General features: G+C 34.8%; 1 protein-coding gene and 1 long non-coding RNA gene across 8 annotated transcripts in view; one reads left to right on the plus strand and one right to left on the minus strand.

The window, feature by feature from the left end:
* Positions 1-21,076, plus strand: part of LOC143230741 (discoidin domain-containing receptor 2-like) — a 325,468-nt gene extending 304,392 nt beyond the window's left edge. For 4 of the 7 annotated variants that reach the window (XM_076464826.1, XM_076464829.1, XM_076464827.1 and 1 more), the window contains 9 exons: positions 3,876-4,055; positions 6,329-6,670; positions 10,524-10,577; positions 10,866-11,056; positions 12,975-13,155; positions 13,539-13,843; positions 14,933-15,243; positions 15,643-15,877; positions 17,725-21,076. In XM_076464826.1, the coding sequence (XP_076320941.1) occupies positions 3,876-4,055; positions 6,329-6,670; positions 10,524-10,577; positions 10,866-11,056; positions 12,975-13,155; positions 13,539-13,843; positions 14,933-15,243; positions 15,643-15,877; positions 17,725-18,024 (2,099 nt within the window). In that variant the 3' untranslated portion in view covers positions 18,025-21,076. The remainder of the gene's footprint in view (positions 1-3,875; positions 4,056-6,328; positions 6,671-10,523; positions 10,578-10,865; positions 11,057-12,974; positions 13,156-13,538; positions 13,844-14,932; positions 15,244-15,642; positions 15,878-17,724) is intronic. The other 3 variants (XM_076464830.1, XM_076464831.1, XM_076464832.1) reach the window with 3 other exon arrangements.
* On the minus strand, positions 9,530-17,819 carry LOC143230742 (uncharacterized). Its single transcript, XR_013016611.1, has 2 exons — positions 17,683-17,819; positions 9,530-9,758 (listed from the first exon to the last, which is right to left on the minus strand). It is a non-coding gene; the product is annotated as an uncharacterized LOC143230742 (long non-coding RNA).
* Positions 21,077-21,559: the final 483 nt, after the last annotated feature.

A 21,559-nucleotide genomic window follows, 5' to 3' on the forward strand; every position in this document is an offset into this window, starting at 1 on the left:
ACTTGAAATTCTCGTTCCTTACCCCTCAGGGTCTTTTAAGAAATTTGCAACAGCAGTTTTACTATGCCTAATCTCACCAACGATGGCACGTTGAAATAAACCTTGCTTTTGCAGCTCGACAATTCTGCCACGTTCAAACTCTGTCAACTTTTACCCTTTGCCATGTTTTTACCCAATGTAACACAGGAGATGTCAGTGGGAGATGTTTACAACACTAATGCTTGAACACAAATGACTAAATTTCATTACGTGTTTACCGATTAACGTTTTGTTTAGTATGGTCTTAAACTTTTGACCAGCTTGTATTTAGGCTAATTTAATAGTATTCACATTTTCCCTATTAAATGCTAAAAAATGTTTTTATTTTTATTTTCCTTTTCTTATTTTCATCTTTCGAAGCTCTACTCAAATATGTGGTTGAGTATAACAACGCAAAATGCATATTTTTTTCTTTATGTTCATTGGTCTCAAGATTTTGACCAACAGTGTATGTCGCTCTGTTTGTTTTTCTATTAATTTGTCCTTAGTTGTCTGACTACTTTGTTTGATTTTATTTAGAATGTTTCAGTGTTTATTTTCTGTAACGTTATTGGTTTTATAGTAATGTGTAATTCATTCTACACTTTTTTAACGAAGTAATTATCTTTACGTTTGTTACTCAACAGTACGGAAACAATTTAATGTTTTACGCTTGAAGAAAATAAATTTACAACCTGCTTACATACATTCATCGCCTCTTTACATAGCTGTTCAGTTGTCAGTCATTATTTTATGTATACACATCCGCTATTGCATTAATTACATAATTTTACCTTTACTTACCATAGAGGAATACTTGGTACGTCTGTTATTTCTATTTTTAAGGGTTATATGAATGTATTTTGATAGAGGTTTTTCACACAGATTCCAATTATATATGTTTGTGAGGCCTTTCTTCAGTGCCCCCCAGTGGCTCAGTGGTATGTCTGCGGACGAATAACGCTAAAAACCGGGTTTCGATACCCGTGGTGGGCAGAGCACAGATAGGCCATTGAGTAGCTTTGTGCTTAATTCAAAACAACAACCTTTCTTCAGTAAAATATATGCAATAGGTGAAACAAATATAAAGGGTTTTAATAATGTATAAAAACGCTTTCATTTGCCCCTGAGGGGCATAATATTTTGTTATATGAACTTTTTCATATTTTGTTATATGAACTTTCTTATGTAATAGAAAAGATGAGTACACAGGGTGAACTAGGTTAGCGTCTACGAGATATGGAGTGCGGAATATATAACGTAAGCCATTTAACTTATATAGAACTCTCAGGTTCTATACATGGATTAGGTTGTCCGAGTTGATCGTAACATTAATGTTGTTGGTATCTCGGAGCAGACCCGATTTGTGTTTGGCAGAATGGTAATGAAGACCTAAGCATCTGGGAGTTTCTCAGGAACGCCCCTCTACTGCGTGGTTGTTCAAGAGTTAATGAGAAAGCAAGTCATTGAATGTTGCCAGGAGTTAGTATTACAATGTGTTTAGGGTTAAATTATTAATGGAGAATACCTTACCATCAACTGTATTCCGTTGCTATGAATATTGGAGTTGACTTCAACACATTTTTCCTAAATATGCTGTTGTAAATGTTTTTGTATGTTTAATCAGTCACAAACCTACACAAGAGGCTATCTGCGTTATGCTTACCTCAGGGATTTACCCCAGAATTTTAACGTTACAGGACATCAAATTGACCGATATGTCACTGATGGACGTTTGCAAAGAACTAATGAGTCTATAACTTTAGTTTAGGTTAATATGATTGACAGTTGTGATGACTAACTGATGAGACAATGCTTTCTAATCACCATAAGTAAGAGGGTGAGAGCAGTGCATTATCACACACACACACGTCTCAGGAACAAGCCTGAGGATTAATAACACTATAAATTAGGTTTCAATACCAGCGAAGTGTAGGTAGCTCATTGTTTAGCTTTTTGCTTAACAACAAACAACAACAAACAATATGTTAAGTTAGCTACATTTTCAATTTTGTTCATCGTTAGATCTAATTTTAAAGGTAGTTTGATTTCATTCGAAGTGAATAATAATTCGAAAACCTACATATTGCATTTAGAAACACAAAATTTATATATTCGTTTATTTTATGTGTACTTAGCACAAAAACTGAAAAAATGGACATTATTTTCACATTACGTATTTTATATTAAAAATAGATAAAAGTACGTTATTTAATTTTATAAATTGTTTTCCCTCTTCAACACCTCCAAATCAATTTGACTTGGATAATTAATCACTTTTTTAAAAGAATGTATATTTATAATTTTCTGTAAAATATATGGATTAATAATGAAAAAAATAAATTAGAGAAAATAGTCTTCGTTTCTTTTCTATATTTTTAATGAAAAAACAAACTCCGAGTTAAGGTAATTCGATAAAGAAATCTTCTCAAAGTTCAGTGATACCGAGAACTACGACTTTTCATTGTAACAGAAAAGTCACATATCGAGTAAAGATTGTGTAATCCTTTAGCTACTGATGGATCCAGGAAAAGTTGAGGAGTTACAACCCCTTTTCCGATGGACTACCAAAGAAAGATACCCTTATACATAATAAATAGTGATTTTTAACAAAAGTTTCTTGACCAAGTAGAAGAATACACACCTTTTTTAAAATTCTGGATCCACCTCTATTAGTTTTAATGCCGGATCCACCTCTTCTAGTTGTAATTCTGGATCCACCTTTATTAATTTTAATGCTGGATCCACCTCTATTAATTGTAATGCTGAATCCACCTCTATTAGTTGTAATTCTGGATCCACCTCTACTAGTTGTAATTCCACATCATCTAAACTGGTTTTCCACATCAGATTTATATATGTCTCAAAATTATTTCCCTTTTTAATAAATTTTTATTTTTAGCAGTTTTCGGTTTACATTTGATTCCGATTTCTTTAAGTGTTTAGATCGATAAAGTTTTAATTTAAGACACTTCTTGAAACTTATTTCCAACGGAATGGCTTTGCTCATTTTGTTGTGATTTAAAGTGAAGCGATAGAAGACAACGACTAGGTAGTATGTTTTTAACAAAATAAAAATAAATCTTCAACATTGATTCGTTTTCCAGCAAGCAATATATAAACATCCCTGCTCCATGCGTTTCATTTTGTTCTTTGCATGACTGTTTTTGACTATCATAGATCGCCTGTAGTTAAATAGAATATTTAAATCAAGATGTTGATGCTGAAGAATGTAAAGTAATGATACGAGGATGGAAATATCAGGTTTATTACCCAGTAGTAAACATTCGTGTTTTCCGGTCTACATTTTTAACAATTCAGTAATACTGCAGTCTTCTCTTAACAGTGAATGGTTCAGAAGGGACTATTTATGGAGCTAGTTCGAACTGCTGTAAATAGAAAACAAACTTCTACGTCTAATGTCCATGCTTTTTACTTTATTTTATACACTTACTATGTTAAGTTGCTAACAAACTGAGCAGCGGACCAACGATGTGTTAAAAGAGGTAGTTACAATCCCAAGCTGCCTAGGGTTCAAAAAATTATACATCATTGTCATCACTCACGTTCGAAGCTTCATCAGTAATATATTTTAATATGATACATTTTGTCTCTCTTCAATACGTATTAAAATACAGGAGTTTTGTTTACAAGAATGGATTTTTTGTTATTACTGTGCTGTTGTTTTTAGCATTGTTTGAATAAACGTTTGGATGTGTTTAATTAAGTCATTTAACTCCTAATTTCATACGTCTAACTTAAGAGCTTAAGGCAAACAATAATTTGTCGGAACTTACAATACCGGTGTTCATAGTAACGATAAATCAAATACAACTTAGTTTATTAATTTCGAACAGAAGGCATTATCTCGTACTCCATGCCTCAAGGAGAAAGGCGTGGCCTTGAACTTGACCTCTCTGACAACACCTACGACGGGGTTAAGGACGACAGCTACCTCAATGGCGGACTTGGTCAGTTGACTGATGGAATCGAAGGTGATGATAATTTTAAAGCGGACGTTTACGGTTATGGGAAAGGTTTGTGTCACCTTACAAATGTAGATGTAATCAACCTCACTGGTGCATTTGTCTTTAGAAATTTGTTCTGTGAATTTCTGCAACTATAACGTATATATAACATTGCATCCACGATTTTTTGATAGGCTTTCAAAGTTTAATTTATTATTAGGTTGTTGAAAAATAATGGCTGATTTCAAAATGTTAACTTTAATAACAAATTAAAAAATAAAAAGCAACTTTATTGATTAAAATAGGTACTTAGTAAATCAACACACTTTTGCCAACGGGAAATAAGATTATTTATGCCACGACGAGAAAACTTTGAAATTATTTAAAGCCACAGTCTGCTACTTCTCTGTTGTTGAATTTTTTGTCCTGTAAAAAGTTGTTCAAATGCTTGAAAAAGTCTGGGAAGTAAGGAAGATGCGGCAGTGTTTTATAGGTCAATTTGTTGAACTTCTGGAGCGTCATTTGAGCAACGTGTGGTCCAACATTATCATGAAGCAAGATTGGTGCTGGCATTTTTTCACACAACTTTCTATACACTGACAGTAAACTCCTGCAATGGTATTCTGGCTCTGTTTGAGCAAGTGACCACAATCATCTGTTGGTGCAACTTTGGCTTTAAAAAGTGTTTTCGAGCTTCGTAACGGATGAGCCACTGCGCAGACCGCTTTCTATTGTCTTAAAGGATCCACTTTTCATCACAGGTGACAATTCAGTCAAGAAATGGGTCATTTCTGTTGCAGAAAATCGGTATAGAGCGCAGTTCAAAACGGTGATTTTTCTGATTTTAACTGAGTTTGTGAGGAACACACTTGTTGAGCTTCTTCACTTTTCCAATTCACTCGAGATGGTCCGAACTTGTGGAAACATCCACACCCAATTCCTGTGTCATTTGGCACGAATTTCTTTCCACTAATGCTCTCAGTTGGTTGTTTTTAACAGCAAAAGGACGTCCTCTGCCCTCCTTATCTTTAAGACTCGTATCTACATTACAAAACTTTTAGAACCAACGTTGTACTGGAAATTTGGAGGTGGTTCCTTCGCCTCATGCTTGGTTTGTATTGATATTGCTTGTGATGTATTATGATCAAGTTTGAATTCGTGCAAAAAATTATGCGCAACTTTTTCCATCATTAACTGTAATGGTTTGAAATATTGGAAATAAAGTTTTAGAAAAGAATAAAAACACTAATGAATAGCAGAAAGCTTTAGTTTTTCAATGGTATATATGAAGTCATAAAAATGACAGGTTTCTTATCCTTAAAAATGACTAAAATTTTGATATAAAAATCTGCTATTATTTTTAAAACAACCTAATATTATGACACCCTGATTAACCTCTTTTATCCATAATACAGCCAATAAACTATTTGAGACCTGATATGGTAATATGATTCATCTGTAATTATATACAATACGACCAATAAAGTTCTTAAAACCTGATATACTGTAACTGTTCACGATATAATTGAAATGTCAGTTAAAACTAAAACTACAACTAATATAAGGTTTTTAAATGCAACATAAATATTGTTACCTTCCCGAATTACTTCCCATTGTGAAAAAACACAATACATGTGGCAGATGTGATATTTCATCGTTTGTTTATTACTGTTTAAACCAGTAAGTTACAGTTTATAAAATAGATCTATTTTTAACACTTGTTTTTATCCAGTTCTCTCTTATTTTATAAGATTCTCTGTTTTCGTATATTTTTCTGTCTTGTAAAATATATATGATTCTCACTATTGCTGGGTTGTAAATATAAAATGTATATGATTCTCACTATTGCTGGGTTGTAAACACAAAATATATATGATTCTCACTATTGCTGGGTTGTAAACATAAACTATATATTGCAAAAACTCAAGCTTCCAGTACATATTCAGTTATTATCTTTCTTTTTTTATCCCTATTACATACATAACTCACATATGAATATGCATAGCTGTTTACTACCACCTATCTACTACTATCAGTCTATACTATCTACTATTATCTATCTACTAGAATATACTTTTACCTATCTGTGTTAACTATTTACTAGCATCTACCAGCTACTATCTATTAATACTAACCATTTACAACTATCTGTCTACTTCCACCTATCTACTACTACCTACCTATACTAATTATTTACCATTATCCATCTACTAATAAAGAGATGAATATTGTTCAACACTTTATGCTCGTGACTATCTGTCTGTTTCCTTATTTTTATTTCTATGACCGATTCCATAAAACAAGAGTTTTCTTGCCATTCGCTCGTTTTCTTTTATTGCCAGGTTATGAGTGGGTTGGATGGAAAAACGACACATCCTACTCCAGGCCTCTCGAGGTTGTGTTTGCTTTCGACTCAGTTCGTAACTTTTCTTCGCTCTACTTCCACTGTAACAATCTCTACACCAGAGATGTTCAAGTATTCTCCACCGCCAGGCTATGGTTCAGTATTGGAGGCAAGTACTACCTGGATGACCCTCTCCGATTTTCCTACATGGCTGACACATATAGCGACAAGGCCCGCAACGTAACAATCTTTTTACATCACCGGATAGGCAAGTTTGTAAAGGTCGAGTTGACATTCGCCTCGCGTTGGATCCTCATCAGCGAGGTTTCATTTACTTCCGGTGAGTAGTTTAGTAGTCACATGGTTCGACATCACTTTCACTACCCTGACCTTCTCTACAGCGATTCTGATAGGTTTTTGAGAAAGCTTAGAACAATTTTACAATGAAAAAAAAAGACAGCTTAAAGCAAGACTTGTTTCTTTTCGCTTCAATAAGTTTCACCACTATGCATATTAGAAAATTAATTGAATTAAGTACTATACCGACATCAGAGTCAGTGAAAGTCACAAAATTCAAAGTGAATTTATCGTATGATGAACAAACAAAAGACGGTGGTGGTAACCACGGAGTTTTATATTGCGTTATTCCATTGTTTGTTTGTTTTAATTTCGCGCAAATTTACACGACGGCTATCTGCTTTTGCTGTCCCTAATTTAGCAGTGTAAGACTAGATGGAAGACAGCTAGTCATCATCACTCGCCGCCAACTCTTGAGCTACTCTTTTACCAATAAATAGTGGGATTGACCGTCACATTATAACGCCCCCACGGCTGAAAGGGCAAGCATGTTTGGTGCGACTGGAATTAGAACCCACGACCCTCAGATTACGAGTCGAACGCCTTAACCCACCTGGCCATGCCAGGCCTATTCCTTTCTAAAGAATCCCTACTGTATCGGAGAACAAAACCGTATCTTCAATAAATGCAAAATATATAGTCCAGTATTAACAAGAGTTTTACGCGTGTAAGAAAGTAAATTTTACATAAGGAATAGAAAATGTGGTAACTGTAAAATGTAGTAAGTAGTAAAATGTGGATTTTATAGATAATGTTGGAAGTCAAGTTTTTATGTTCTAATTGTACTTCTATTAAGTAAACAAGAATCTATTGTCACACACCACAGTACGTTTATTAATTTCCTGTGTAGGTGTGTGTGACATGAATATGTTCACGGCAAAATATTGATCTATAATGACTTGATTTATATTTTTCTGCATGAAAGGCTTATTTTAATTACTTCTCACAACAACAATAGTAATATTATTGTTTTATATTAGTATTGAAAAATTATCCCTTAATATTAAAATTCAGAAAAGTAAAAATTCATCTTATGTGATGGGCCTAGTATACACATGCTAATAATATGTATATAGGTTTTTTTACTATTATGCTGTTCAAATCTTGCTCTTAAATAAGCACATCAAAACTTAATGAGACGTGGCCCGGCATGGCCAGGTAGGTTAAGGCGTTTGACTCGTAATCTGAGGGTTGTGGGTTCGAATTCCAGTCGCATCAAACATGCTCACCCTTTCATTTATGGTGGCGTTATAATGTTACGCTCAATCCCTCTATTCGTTGGTAAAAGAGTAGCCGAAGAGTTGGCGGTGGGTGGTGATGACTAGCTGCCTTCCTTCTAGTCTTACACTGCTAAATTAGGGACGGCTAGCGCAGATAGCCCTCGAGTAGCTTTGCGCGAAATTCCTAAACAAAAAACAAACACTTAATGAAATGATACCTAGCGAGACTGTGACGAACAAACTAAATGTTCATGTGGTGTTGAAAAACTTTTTCTTAACAGTGTAAGCCTCAATATGCCTCAAACAATTACAAGATACGCAGGTACTTGAGAGCATGTTTGTTTGTTTTGAATTTCGCACAAAGCTACTCGAGGGCTATCTGTGCTAGCCATCCCTAATTTAGCAGTGTAAGACAAGAGGGAAGGCAGTTAGTCATCACCACCCACCGCCAAATCTTGGGTTACTCTTTTACCAACATATAGTGGGATTGACAGTCACATTATAACGCCACACGGCTGAAAGGGCGAGGATGTTTGGTGCGACGGGGTTCGAACCCGCGACCCTCAAATTACGAGTCGAACTCCTTAACCCACCTGGCCATGCCGGGCCAATAGGAAAATAATCTGCTTTAAATGAACAACGACACAAACTAGACTATCTGTTACAGTGATACAAGGAATACAAGGAAAAGTCACAGGAAGTGAAGTTGAAGCTCAAAGAAGTTAAATTATTTAATTATTCTATTCATTTATGTGATGACTGATCTGATATATATCTCTTTCCATATAATGTCACATATCATGCATCATGCTATTATTGCAATAAATAACTAACCTAAACATATTTTTGTTGTACTGCTTTACATTGTGTTTGGGTATTAACAAATTTGTGACTTATTTACGTGACTTTATTTCCAGCTACCGATACAAAGGTATATAATAAATTAAGTAAAATGGTTAAAGTTTCTAATCTTGTGTATTTCTTCTACTTTAAGAACAGCGTTCGAATATTGGTCTCATTAAAGACCGCCTGCTTTTTGTATGACCAAAAGTTCAATAAAATACATTTGTTCAAAACTTGAAACAATTGATCACTTAGTAAGTAAACTTAGTATTTCAAAAATGTTTGGTTTCGAAGTCTAAGTTCAATGGAGGTCCATTTCAATCAACAGTTTGCTCAATGTGAGCATTGGGTTATGCTTGTTTCGTAGAATTCCGCTCCTCATAAGTAACCCTGAACACAAGTTAACCAAAGAGAGAAAAGTTAAGCCTATATCATAGTGAAAAATATCAAACTTACTTGATTACTGTTTTTTGTTATACTAATGATTATGACGCAAGTTTGACTAAAATCTTAGTGGATTCTTTGCATCGTGGTTTATTTGTGAACCTTTCTTCTTATATTTTCTTCTGTTTGAAACAATGTGGTGTCGTGTTTGCTCAATTTTCCTAATTTGAAGTAAACATTTTGCTGTCCAGTGTGAAAATAAGCGAAACATAATCTGTATGAGAGTGTACAGTGTATCCTAGTGTGTGGTCGTATTTAGTTCCTGTGGAAGTGGAAAAAATGCGTGTTTGAATCAATGAGGTAAACAGTTTCAAGGGATTACCACGTTCACAAAATGATGTAATAATATTTTATTTACTGAGCTTCCTGGAAATCGTCGGTAGGTGGCCTCTTTCTAGGATTCCAGAAAGGAAGACCATACTTTATGAGTCTTGAACCAGAACATGTCGGAAAGTTTAAACCACCGTAGTTCCTTTTTTGTTAACACAATAATTCGTCCGGATCAGTAGTTCGAAAACTTCCTTCGTCTGAACCCTGTCGTGCCGATATGTGTCGGATCCTTAACTGTAGATGAAAGAGGAATGTAATATATATGTGATGACTATTTCCTTTGATAGTCGGCATGAAACAGAGATTGATGAAGCTCATTACGTTTTCTATACTTGTTCTAAATCTCGTAGTGAACTGAGGCCTATGTTCCCTGTATTCGCAGCTTTCGTTTAGCTGGATGTGTATGTATGGAGACGTATTTTGGTAAAACTATTAGAGCATCACAGAGAGTACTGCGACTTTTTCAAAAAATAAAGTTGTTTACCATACTGGTGAAAAACGGGTATGTTTTGTTGTATAAAATTATATCCCAGGAGGTTAAGAATGCAAAATATTGCAATAATTCAGATGTGTCTCCCTATGTGCAAGAATATCCCATATCATAAGATATTTGTTTTTGTTTTGTTTGTTTTTGAATTTCGCGCAAAGCTACTCGAAGGCTATCTACGCTAGCCGTCCCTAATTTAGCAATGTATGACTAGAGGGAAGGCAGTTAGTCATTATCATCCACCGCTAACTGTTGGACTACTCTTTTACCAACGAATAGTAGGATTGATCGTAACATTATAACGCCCCCACGGCTGGAAGGGCGAGCAAGTTTGGTGAGACCGGGATTCGAATCCGCGACCCTCGAATTACGAGTCAAACGCCTTAACATGCTTGGCCATGCCAGGCCCGTCATGAGATAATGGCAAATAAGTCTAAAAAAATAACTAATCTGATAAATATTAAATTAGAAAAAAAGAGTTATTCTGAACTTCTATTTATTTTATTTTTCAGTTCCAGCCCAAGGAAACTTCACAGAAGAAGAACCCCCTGCAGCGCCACCTATAGGTATGCTTGTTACTGGTATTGTGAGAATTAACCTATAGAAGCAAAGAGTTTTTTGAAATATCACTATAATAATTTGAAATATGAAACAGAATATTATTTTTTTTGCTTAGAGCAAAAATAAATGATAAATGTAACAGATACTAAATCCACCAGTTCAGGTCAGAGTTTGGATGAAGTAAAAACAGAGCTGCTTAAAGCAAATACTGTTAATGGAGTCAGTTCTCCAACTGATCGACATTTCATTGTTTGGAATAAAGATAAATTTTCTACTACTCTTTTTACGTTTAGTAAGTACGGCGGTAAATGACGACTCGCTGTCCAGCCAGTACGTAGGACTGGTTATTGGCGTTTTAGCTGCGGTCATTCTTCTCCTTATCATCGTGATTTTCATCATCATTGCCCGTAATCGTCGCCGAAAACACACGACTCCTCACACCATACTCAAACCCGTGGAGAATAGAGTTACCATTAATATGAAGGTAAGTCGAGTGGCTGTGAGGTAGAATTAATACTTTTGATTTACAAAATGCCAGACGACACCTTGAATTTCGCTAATTTATTCTAACCCTAATCCTCACTTTTTAAAGAACCAGTTATAGTATTGTCTCTTAAACAGCTGCTTAGAGAACAGATAATTAATACTCTTTTAATATTATTTAACAATTAGTTGGTGTCTGCTAATTAACAACTTGCATATTAACTTTGCAGTTAAGTCACTTTCACCTATTGCTACTGTTTTTACATAAAACAATTTTTGCTTGTTACACTTTTAAAGCAATATTATTTTATAGTTACACAACAACAGATTACAATTAAGAAAGCACAAATGCATTTCCCGTCGTTATTAAAAAAAAAAAAAAGAAAGAACATTTTATAACACCGCAAATGTAGATGATTATTGAATTTTGGCTACCCGGTCGCACCAAACATGCTCACCATTTTAGCCGTGAGGGCGTTATAATGTGATGGTCAATCCCACTATTCGTTGGTAAAAGAGTAGCCCATGAGTTGGCGGTGGGTGATGACGACTAGCTGCCTTCCCTCTAGTCTTGTCATACTAAATTAGGGACGGCTAACGCAGATAGCCCTCGAGTAGCTTTGCGCGAAATTCAAAACAAACAAACATTTTTGGCTATTATTTTTTAATCCAATACTTTTTCCAAATAACACTCATTTATAAGTATGGGGAGAAATTAATACTAATACATTTCAGTGATCGTTTATATTACAAAGTTATGCTCAAACATTAATTACTAAACATATTTAACAAAGGTTCAGTTACTGATGTTAATATTGTCTTCCAAGTCTTATAACACAGACAACCAGAAGAGTAAAAAGGGGCTAAAAGTTGCCAACAAGGTGCCTTATTAGTTAGCATGACTTATGCTACAATAAGCCCTCAGCTATTTGAATGTAGAGAAGTCCAAAAGTTAGCACTGGGTGTGATTGGCTAACCTCAAGATTAGGGACGGTTGTGTACATGTAAACCTTTGTGTAGCTATGTGCAAAAATTCTGAAACCACAAACAATCGTTAACACTATAATCTTAAAGAAATTTCCTGCTAGATTTATATAAAATGTCATATGGCGGCCTGGCATGAACTGCTAGTTATGGGATTCAACTCGCAATCTGCGGGTCGCTTTTTCGAATCATTCACCTGGCCCCTTAAGCTGTGGGACGTTATTAATGTATTGGCCAGTCCTAGTTTTCGTTGGTAAAAAAATAGCCCATTAGGTAGCGGTGGTGACATTGACTGGTTACCTTACCTCTGACCTATTACTTCTAAATTAGGAACAGCTAGTACAAGAAATCCCTCAAGTAGCTTTCACGAAATGATAAAATATATATGTGTGTGTGTGGTGGAAAGTTACTTCAACCTTCTCAATTATGTAAATATGTTTACTTTATTTTAATGTATTGTATTCTCCTAAAGTATAAAGAAAAATTAATGTTAATACATAGATCTATGTCTAAAAATAATGATTAAACTTGAGAAAGACTGAAAATTTGAAGAAATTTTGTTAGAACTGATGTAGATTAAAATCTGATACAAGTTTCCCTTTTTCATGTTATTTTTCAAATAATTGTCTATACTTGGGGTTAAGATGTCCATCTATATATATATATATATATATATATGATTATCATTATATTAATGATTTTTTAAAGATATTTGATACATGTAAGTAAATTAAGGGGCCCATTAACTGTAAAAAAATTTAATTAATATTGTAGAAAGATGTTTTGGTATTACTAAACTTTTCATGAAACCTGACTGGCTAATTAACATTAAAATTGAAACTAATGTTATAAGATGTTTTCTGGAGTGGAGGTTAGGAGATTTAAGGTTACATCACTAGGAAGGGGGGTAGAGTTATACGTATCAGTAACCTCAGGTGTACGGTGTTATGCGATTCACCAAGGATCTGGGAATCAGCTATTCACCGTGTTCACCCGTGGGACGTCAAGCTAATGGCAATGTCTACGGCCAGGTGGCGTTGGATGACGCTGACCCAGACAAGCTGCTTTACCAGGAACCTCAGGACTTCAAACCTTTCGGAGGAATATATAGTAATGGTAAGTATTGTTACACAGTTAAACACCGTTTTCTTCATTGTTAAATGTGAGTTCTGATTTTTGTTGTTGCAGAGAAAATCAAAAATTTCATAGCCGTAATTCAACCACTTGCACTTAAACTACAGTTGTTGTATCGTATTTTAAAAGAATTCTAGCCTGTGGTGTATAATAGCTCTATATTTATATAAAATTCATGTTAACCGTACTGACAATAAAACTCTCCAACTTCACTATAAACTATACTTACCAAGTGATAAGTAAAAGCTTGATACGTCTGTATTTACTGAAATAAACAAAATATTTGCAAAAATTATTTTCTGCCTAGTTAATCATAATTCACTTTTTTACCCGCTACACTTGTTTTCCTTTATTTTCACCCATAGACTCCACAACGTCTAGAGAATACGCCGTTCCTGATGTTCAGAAGCCCTCGACGCCTCTTGGTCATCCACCTCCAACACCTGTGAACTTCCCTCAAACACTGGTTAAACCTTCATATCATCCCAGCGAAAAACATTATGCAGCTACAGACGTCGTCAAACTTCCCAACATTCAAGGGGTAAGCGGCAGCACCGTTTATGCTGTTCCTAATGTAGAACTGCTCAGCAGAGAAGATCCTCCTGTCCGGGAGATTCCTCGGCACAGACTGAAGTTTCTGGAGAAACTCGGGGAGGGACAGTTTGGAGAGGTATGTGTCCATCTGTAGTCTAAATGACAAGTGCGTTTTTCTATAAGTGTTAATGGATCTTTTCGGAAAGTAGAGCTGCACGTGTCAGAAGACATTTTTATTATTTGCGGCTTCAACGACCCTTCATGATTCACAGAGTCCTCCGTGTACCGATCAAGTTTCTCCGTTATCCACAGTTACTTTTATAAATACAGTTAGGTCATCCGATCGTCGTATCTGAGCTAAGTTTGGAGCCGCTAGCTTGCGAGTGAAGGTTTAAACTCAATTTCAAACATAGCACACCTGGAATTCTAAAGAGGAAACAAAAACTCAGAATGCAATGTGAGATTCGGGTTCAGCGACCAAGAAAAATTGCCTTTAGATACCATAATGTCTAGGTGACCTTCTGGGGGCGTGTTAGCCCTTTTGACAGACCATTACCGCACTGCCCTGAGTCCGCCTGCTAAGTTTGGTCCTGCTAAATCTAGAACTGAGAGAGAAGTTTGCAACATACACAAAATTCCATAAGCTTCATTAGCCAATGATATCCGTAGAATGTTTACACCATACATTTTGAAACATGTTATCAAAAGTAATAGTTGAAACACTGTTTTAAGCGACTTGGAGTAAACAAAGCACACACAGAGTTAAGATGAAAACAGCAAGCACTGTTGAAATATCTTACCATAATTTTCAGCTAGAAAGCTTTACATGTTGTTTTCTCTATAGTAACCCATGCAACCCACATCTCCATAGCTACAAACATTATGTAGAAATAAAAAAGCTCTGAAGCTTCTATACTAAATGAATAATTTTGAGAACCAGATAGAAATTTTTGTTTAATATTTATAAAAGTCTTTCAGAACATGTTTTATTTTCAGAACAAAGACACCCCATTTTTGACTGGATTTTTTTTGCAAGTAATTTTAAATGGAATCGAGATTTTTTATACGTTGCATCAGAATACGACGCTCCTACCAAATCAAACTTCATTGTAAACTAAACAGGAAACCCAAAATTATTTCTACGTCTGTTTTTCTAACAAGCGACAGAACATTTTTAATGAGATTGAAAAACTTGTTCAGCAAATCTTGTCTTTTCTTCATTTAGGTCCACCTCTGTGAGGCAGAAGGTATTCCCGAATTGGTCGATGTGCCTTGCTACGGTAACAAGACCTTGGTTGCGGTCAAGACTTTGCGACAGAACGCGTCTGAACAGGCTAGAAATGACTTTTACAAAGAGGTCAAGATCCTCTCCCGACTTCGTGATCCTAACATTGTGCACGTACTGGGAGTATGCACACGCGAAGAACCATTGGGAATGATTGTGGAATACATGGAAAATGGTGATCTTAATCAGTTTCTCCAACAGCACATTCCTGAAGGCGCAGCTTACAGATCGGTGAATGCCAAAACCCTGAGGTCGGTCATTACATCACCACCCATTACTATAATGTTGAAACTTTTCTGGTCTAACTTTAACCATTCACCATTCCTTAACAAGATAATATCTAAATCTTGAAGTAATTTCTCTTTACTAACTACTCAGAGAAAAACAATTATATATATGTATGTCACATTACTTAGTTACTGGTAATTAGAAAACTATCTAACACGTTAATCAGCTAGTAGTAATCAGAAAACAATCTGACACATTACTTAATTACTGGTAATTACAAAAAAATGTGTCACATTGCTAAGAATCAGATAATCTGGGTCGTGCCATCCTTTTCAAACCTATGCTATAAGTTAGTTATTCTTAACGTACATTTAATATCTAAAATCATTGTAATTTCTGATATTTCTGTCCCGTTTCTGTAGCTATGGCAGTCTTATCTATATGGCAACCCAGGTAGCGTCTGGAATGAAATATCTGGAGTCACTTAACTTCGTACACAGAGATTTAGCGACTCGCAACTGCCTGGTGGGCAGAGCCTATACCATCAAGGTGACAGACTTCGGCATGAGTCGGGACCTTTACACGGCAGACTACTATCGGATCGAGGGAAGGGCAATGCTTCCCATCCGATGGATGGCTTGGGAAAGTATCTTGCTGGTAAGTTCTGATTTTTCGGTTTACATATTCCAATGACACACACAATGTTTATTTACGTTAATGTGGTGAACTGTATGTTTTTTTTACATAAAGGGAACATGGAAAATGAACAATGAAAATTAGACTGGTTATTGTAAGGTTAAAATTGCTTAAATAAATTAAGTTCCTGGGTTTGTTAATGCCAAAGAACATTCCATTCGAAAATCAAATTATGAAAAAAATAAACAAGTCATGAGCTTCAAAAATTACGCCTGACAGCTGTGCAGTTCGCGGAAATCAGTCATAAGTTCATTATCTGTGGGCACGGAGGTCTGTATAGATTGTCCTCTAGTCTGTTAAAGTGGTAAAACAGGGGCTTTGTTTTTCATGTGATCAGTGTTATGTCAATATTTCGTTATACATCTAAAAATACCCCGTCGATTTTAATATGCCTTGATAATTATGTTCCAAAGTGTATAGGTTCTTAACTATATGTTTTTGTCAATTCAAATGGTGCATGTCAGTTATTATTGTTCGGTATATCTGTTGTGTCCACCCGGGAAATCGAGCCCCGGATTTTAGTATGGTAATTCCTCAAACTTACCGTTGTACCACCGTTAGACTGGTATTATTATAATTCAAGATATCGAACTACTTAAAGCACAAAACTGTGTGTGAAAGCACAACTTTTATGGCATTATTTTCTACGTTGTCTTTGCATCTTTCCCAAAAATGTTGATTTTATCGTAAAAGCCGCTTAAGAAAACTATAATATTTAAAATCATTTATTTTCTTCATATATGCTCCTTAGTGGCACAGCGGCATATCTACGGACTTACAATGTTAGAAACCGGGTTTCGATACCCGTGGTAGGCAGAACACCGATAGACCACTGTGTAGCTTTTGTATAACTCGGAAAAAAAATAAACTTGTTCATATATACTGAAAGCCAGAAACCATGTTTTTATTAATTATTATGTATGTTAGTTTAGTCCATTTCTGTTTTCCCCAAATTTAAAGAACTTTCGTTTAGGCAAAGTAGTAGTTGAACAGTGCAAATAGTAATCCGTAAAGTTCTTTTATGCACTATGGTGGCGCTGATACCACTAAAATAATGAAATGTGAAAAAGACGGTCAGTTCATGTCCGGTCTGGTGGTTAGCTTCTAGTTCACCGTTCGCTGCCCATTGCCACAAAAAGTAAATGCGCGCTGCATTGTGGGACCACGGTTTCGCTATAAGAGAGACGATTAAATCCCACTATTTAGTTAAACAAAAGTATCTCAAGACTTCGTTGTTGATTAGCTACATTCTTTCCGGTCCATCAGCTTAAATTTAGGGTATACGTTGCGCAAATAGCTTTGTGTAGATTTAATAAGACATTCTGAAGTGAGCAAAATAAATAGGCAGCTTATTATGCACCTTATTAAAGTAATACATTGCTATGTGTTGAAATGCAACATTTTGTAACATAAATTAAATAATGGTCTAAGTGAAATTTTCTAATTAACTGAGGAAGAATAATTTGATGGACATCGCCATATTAAAACAGTAAAAATCAAAATAATAAAAATAACCACACGGATAAAAAGGAAAGAGAGCCTATAATTGAGGCATACGTTATAAAGCCATCTAAAAGGTAAATGACAAACTGTTACTGATGAAAAGCGTTTTGATATACATTGTTTTTACTATTCCGGCATAGATGATAGCACTTTAATCGTTTTCAAGGCTGGATTGATGTGTGGTGAATAGTTTTTATTGTTGTTGGGTTTTTTTTTTAATGATCTTTTATATACATTAAAGTAACATTGATATTTATACTTACGTACGCTGTATGAAGTATTCAAACCCTTGTTCGCTATTCCAGGGTAAGTTCACGACTAGAACTGACGTCTGGTCCTTCGCCGTTACTCTGTGGGAAATCCTTACTTTCGCCCGGCAACAGCCCTACTCGGATTTGAATGACGAACAAGTGATCGAGAACGTGGGACATTTCTATCACAACGACGGTCAACACGTGCTGCCCTCTCAACCTTCTAACTGCCCTAAAGAGATTTATGACCTCATGCGAGAATGCTGGCAGAGAAACGATAACGACAGGCCTAATTTTAGAGAAATCCATCTGTTCTTGCAAAGAAAAAATTTAGGCTATTCTCCTCAAGTATGAGCTCGTTGTTCGAAAGTGAAGATTTCACTTTGTTCTCGAGCTTTGGCTGTCTGGAAATGAATCTGTTCTTTTCGGAAACAAAATACGTCAAGTTTGAAATGTTGTGAATGAACCGTGGTCAGGATTTTCCGATATCGTGAAGAACACTGCGTTAAGCCTAACTTCAGGAACAAACCAAATCAGTGTGCCAGCAGAATTTCATGACCAAATAATTTGAAGGCATTATTTATAGTGAGGCGTAACTTGAACAAGTCTGAACCTCTAACTTCTGCCCAGTTTCTTTCTTTCTCTGTGTGTTGACTCCAAAGAATTTGGCAAACTGTAGAAGTACAACTTTATGGGTGCTAAGTACACAAATCTTCTGCCTTTAGAAAAGCTTCTGAGCACGAAAGTGCCATGACGACTGAAATGAAGAACATCTGAGGCAAATAATCCGAAGACAACTTAACATCAAGCTCAAAATTTTCACGTGGTGATATCAAGAGCGTGCAAAAACTTCGTGTGTGTGTGTGTGTTTTTTGTTTTTTTTTTTTTTTTTGGAGAGACCATACCGAGAACTCAATATGAGCGCCATCTGTGATCTCTCCATGACAACCATATCAGTTTCAATTATGGAGTTCATCAACGTGTTGTTGTTGTTTCATTTTCTTTCTTTTGTAAATGAGTGGAACTTACTTGTACAGATCCTTAGAGCAATAATAATACGCTAAGCATTTATCTGTGTTTGGATTATACGGTAAAAGTAAGTTTCAGCAACCGCATGGTTATTAGTACTTACACATGATCTTTACCATGTTCAGAACAAGACATTGCAATCGAAACATAGACAAACTTACTGATACTATTGTTCTTTCTCGGCCTTGATTATATGTGAATTATTAGAACTCTGCTTTATAACACATAAAACATTGATAAATATTTAAGCTTATCAAACGTAGCCTTGATATAATGATGGTAAAACTCCCATTCATTTTTATGATGACGTCACCACAAATCTTTCTTCATCTCTTTTCAGGTAAGCAACTGTACTAATTAGTAATCTGATCTCTTTTAGCGCTCATAATGTAGGAATATATGTATATAAATATATATATATGAATGTACTCTGTAATGTAACAAAATTTTATATGTCTCAGACTTTTCGAGCATTAAAAACTGCATAGCACCCGCACTTCCAATTTATGTGAAGTGTTTCTTGTAACGTTTCAAATATTAACTGCGCAATGAAACAAGAATACATTTATATGTAGTTTTTCCGTAAATTACAATACGTTAATTGGTTGTTTCCGCATAGAAAACACTTAAACTACTTGCGTACATTTCGTATTTATATTTCTTTAAATATTATCTTCAGCCATTATCTTTATTATTATTATAAATATAAGCATATTTGACAACATTTTTTTTTGGCCAACGATAACAACTCAGCTGTGATAAGGTGGTGGAAACTAGAATTGTAAAGTTTGTAAATATTATGATACAAAATGATAACACCCACGTAATTCAAAACTGGAACTCCTAACGGGATTATTCTGTATTTAAAAAGTGAAATATTTTAAGGTTATATTTCATAAACAGTCCCCATATGGGTCAGCGGGAAGTTGCCGGGTTAGCAATGTTATGAGCCCTGATTCGATTCTCTTTGTGCAGCTTTGCACTAAAACAAATAAGTCTTTATAAACAATGTCTTAACAACTATAAATAAATTATACTACACTCAATAGCCTAAGGCATTGACTTTCTTGCTACAAAGAGGGTAAATTAAAATTTGAAAATAATTTAGGTAAACTAAATATTTTTTAATACAGGAAAAAAAATCTATCTCTTCTGAAGTGGAATGTTAGATAAATTCTCACAATAAGAGGACATTTTGATGACTCAAGCTTGAAGGCTTATAACGCTGAAAATCGTGGTTCAATACCCTAAATGAGCACTGAGCAGATAGCCCTTTGTGTAGTTTTACGCTTAAACACAAACAAAGTCACGATGTTTTCCTCTTCCATCTATGTTAATTTAACTAAAAGTATTTACTCCAGCAAAACAATAATTTGATTCAGTGAGATTTCAAAGTAAAATATAATTACCACGTATGGCAAAGTTTTATCTAGAACTCGTGATATACAAGTACCCAAATCGGCACAGCTCATTCAAGTTCGATAAAGTAATGTAATAACTTAGAAGTAATAAGTAATAGTAAAAGTAATAAGATCTTTATAACTGCTCTGAAAGTAATCTACTGTCGTGTATCTCTCATCCAGTTTTGTATTTCACTATCGCTTTGTCACATGCTTTCTAAGAAATACTTCACATGTCTAAATGAAATGTTCTTGACTTTACATATTATCCTAAACTTGAATCGTTATTTTTTTGACCAAAATGATGATGCATTTTTATAACATCTGAATTTTAGCGAACTTACTTAGTTTATGTGACTTTTATTTAAATATGCTGTTAAAATCTTAATCTATAAACTGTAATTAAATCATCAAAAAATATCAAAATTCAGCCAATAGTTTTACCTACTAGATGGCAGATTTTTTTTGTCCTTAACGAAAAATAGTAGCTTCTAAAAGTTTTCATTCTGTTTACTGTTTGTTTACATAGGTATTTTCACAATTTTTTATTAAATAATGTTACTTACCTAGCTAGTGCGGTTTTAAACGAAATGATTAATTGGCTCACAAAAGATGAGCTGAAGATGACTGGATAAGAAACACAAATATGACTAATTTGGTGTATTATGTTAATAAATCGCACTATTTTACATATGATAAGCTCGTATGCAAAATATACCGAACGTATTTTGAAGATTTCAAAACACCAGATGCCTTCTGATTTATGTTACAGAAACTCGTAAGAGAAATCCTTGTGTAAGTAAATGAGTATAGATACCTTCTGTAGGAATATATATATATATCACGTGTTTCTTATACCTCTGTAAATTGAGTAGATGTACCTTATTGTATTACAACTTGTTTGTATAAACATCTGTCTATTTTATGTATAAAGGAAGCTCCACTGTCTTTATTAAACTGTGCTATTTCTCTTCCTCTTTCGGTGTCCAGAAGTTACTGTTTTAATATACCTACATTTATTCACTGCTTACAAAGATATAGTAAAATATCATACAACATTAATTAGATTGTATTATTTAACCCTTTGTTACAAAGGTCTGTATTTTATGGTCATTGTTACTGACGAATTATGAATTAGTCATTTTTGTTCAAGTCTTACCATTATTACTACAAGGAGATTTGAATAATGAAGTTACTGTATTAACATTTATTGGAATTTCTGTATTTTTGAAACAAGAACAACTGGTTTTAAATTACTTATTCCATCATTCAACCCCAGACACTAATACCTTACGAATCAAACGAAATTCTTAAAACTACAATGGCAAACGAACTGTAACAGATAATACAGATTTGTTAATTCTTCATTGGTCACAGATACCAGATGAAATATAACAAAACTAATTATAAATGTTTAACGCTTTTTACTTTTTCCTGAAATTCAACATTTCAAGGAGGAA

This window comes from Tachypleus tridentatus, chromosome 10, assembly GCF_004210375.1.
Source record: "Tachypleus tridentatus isolate NWPU-2018 chromosome 10, ASM421037v1, whole genome shotgun sequence".
In the NCBI taxonomy this organism is placed as follows: domain Eukaryota; kingdom Metazoa; phylum Arthropoda; class Merostomata; order Xiphosura; family Limulidae; genus Tachypleus; species Tachypleus tridentatus.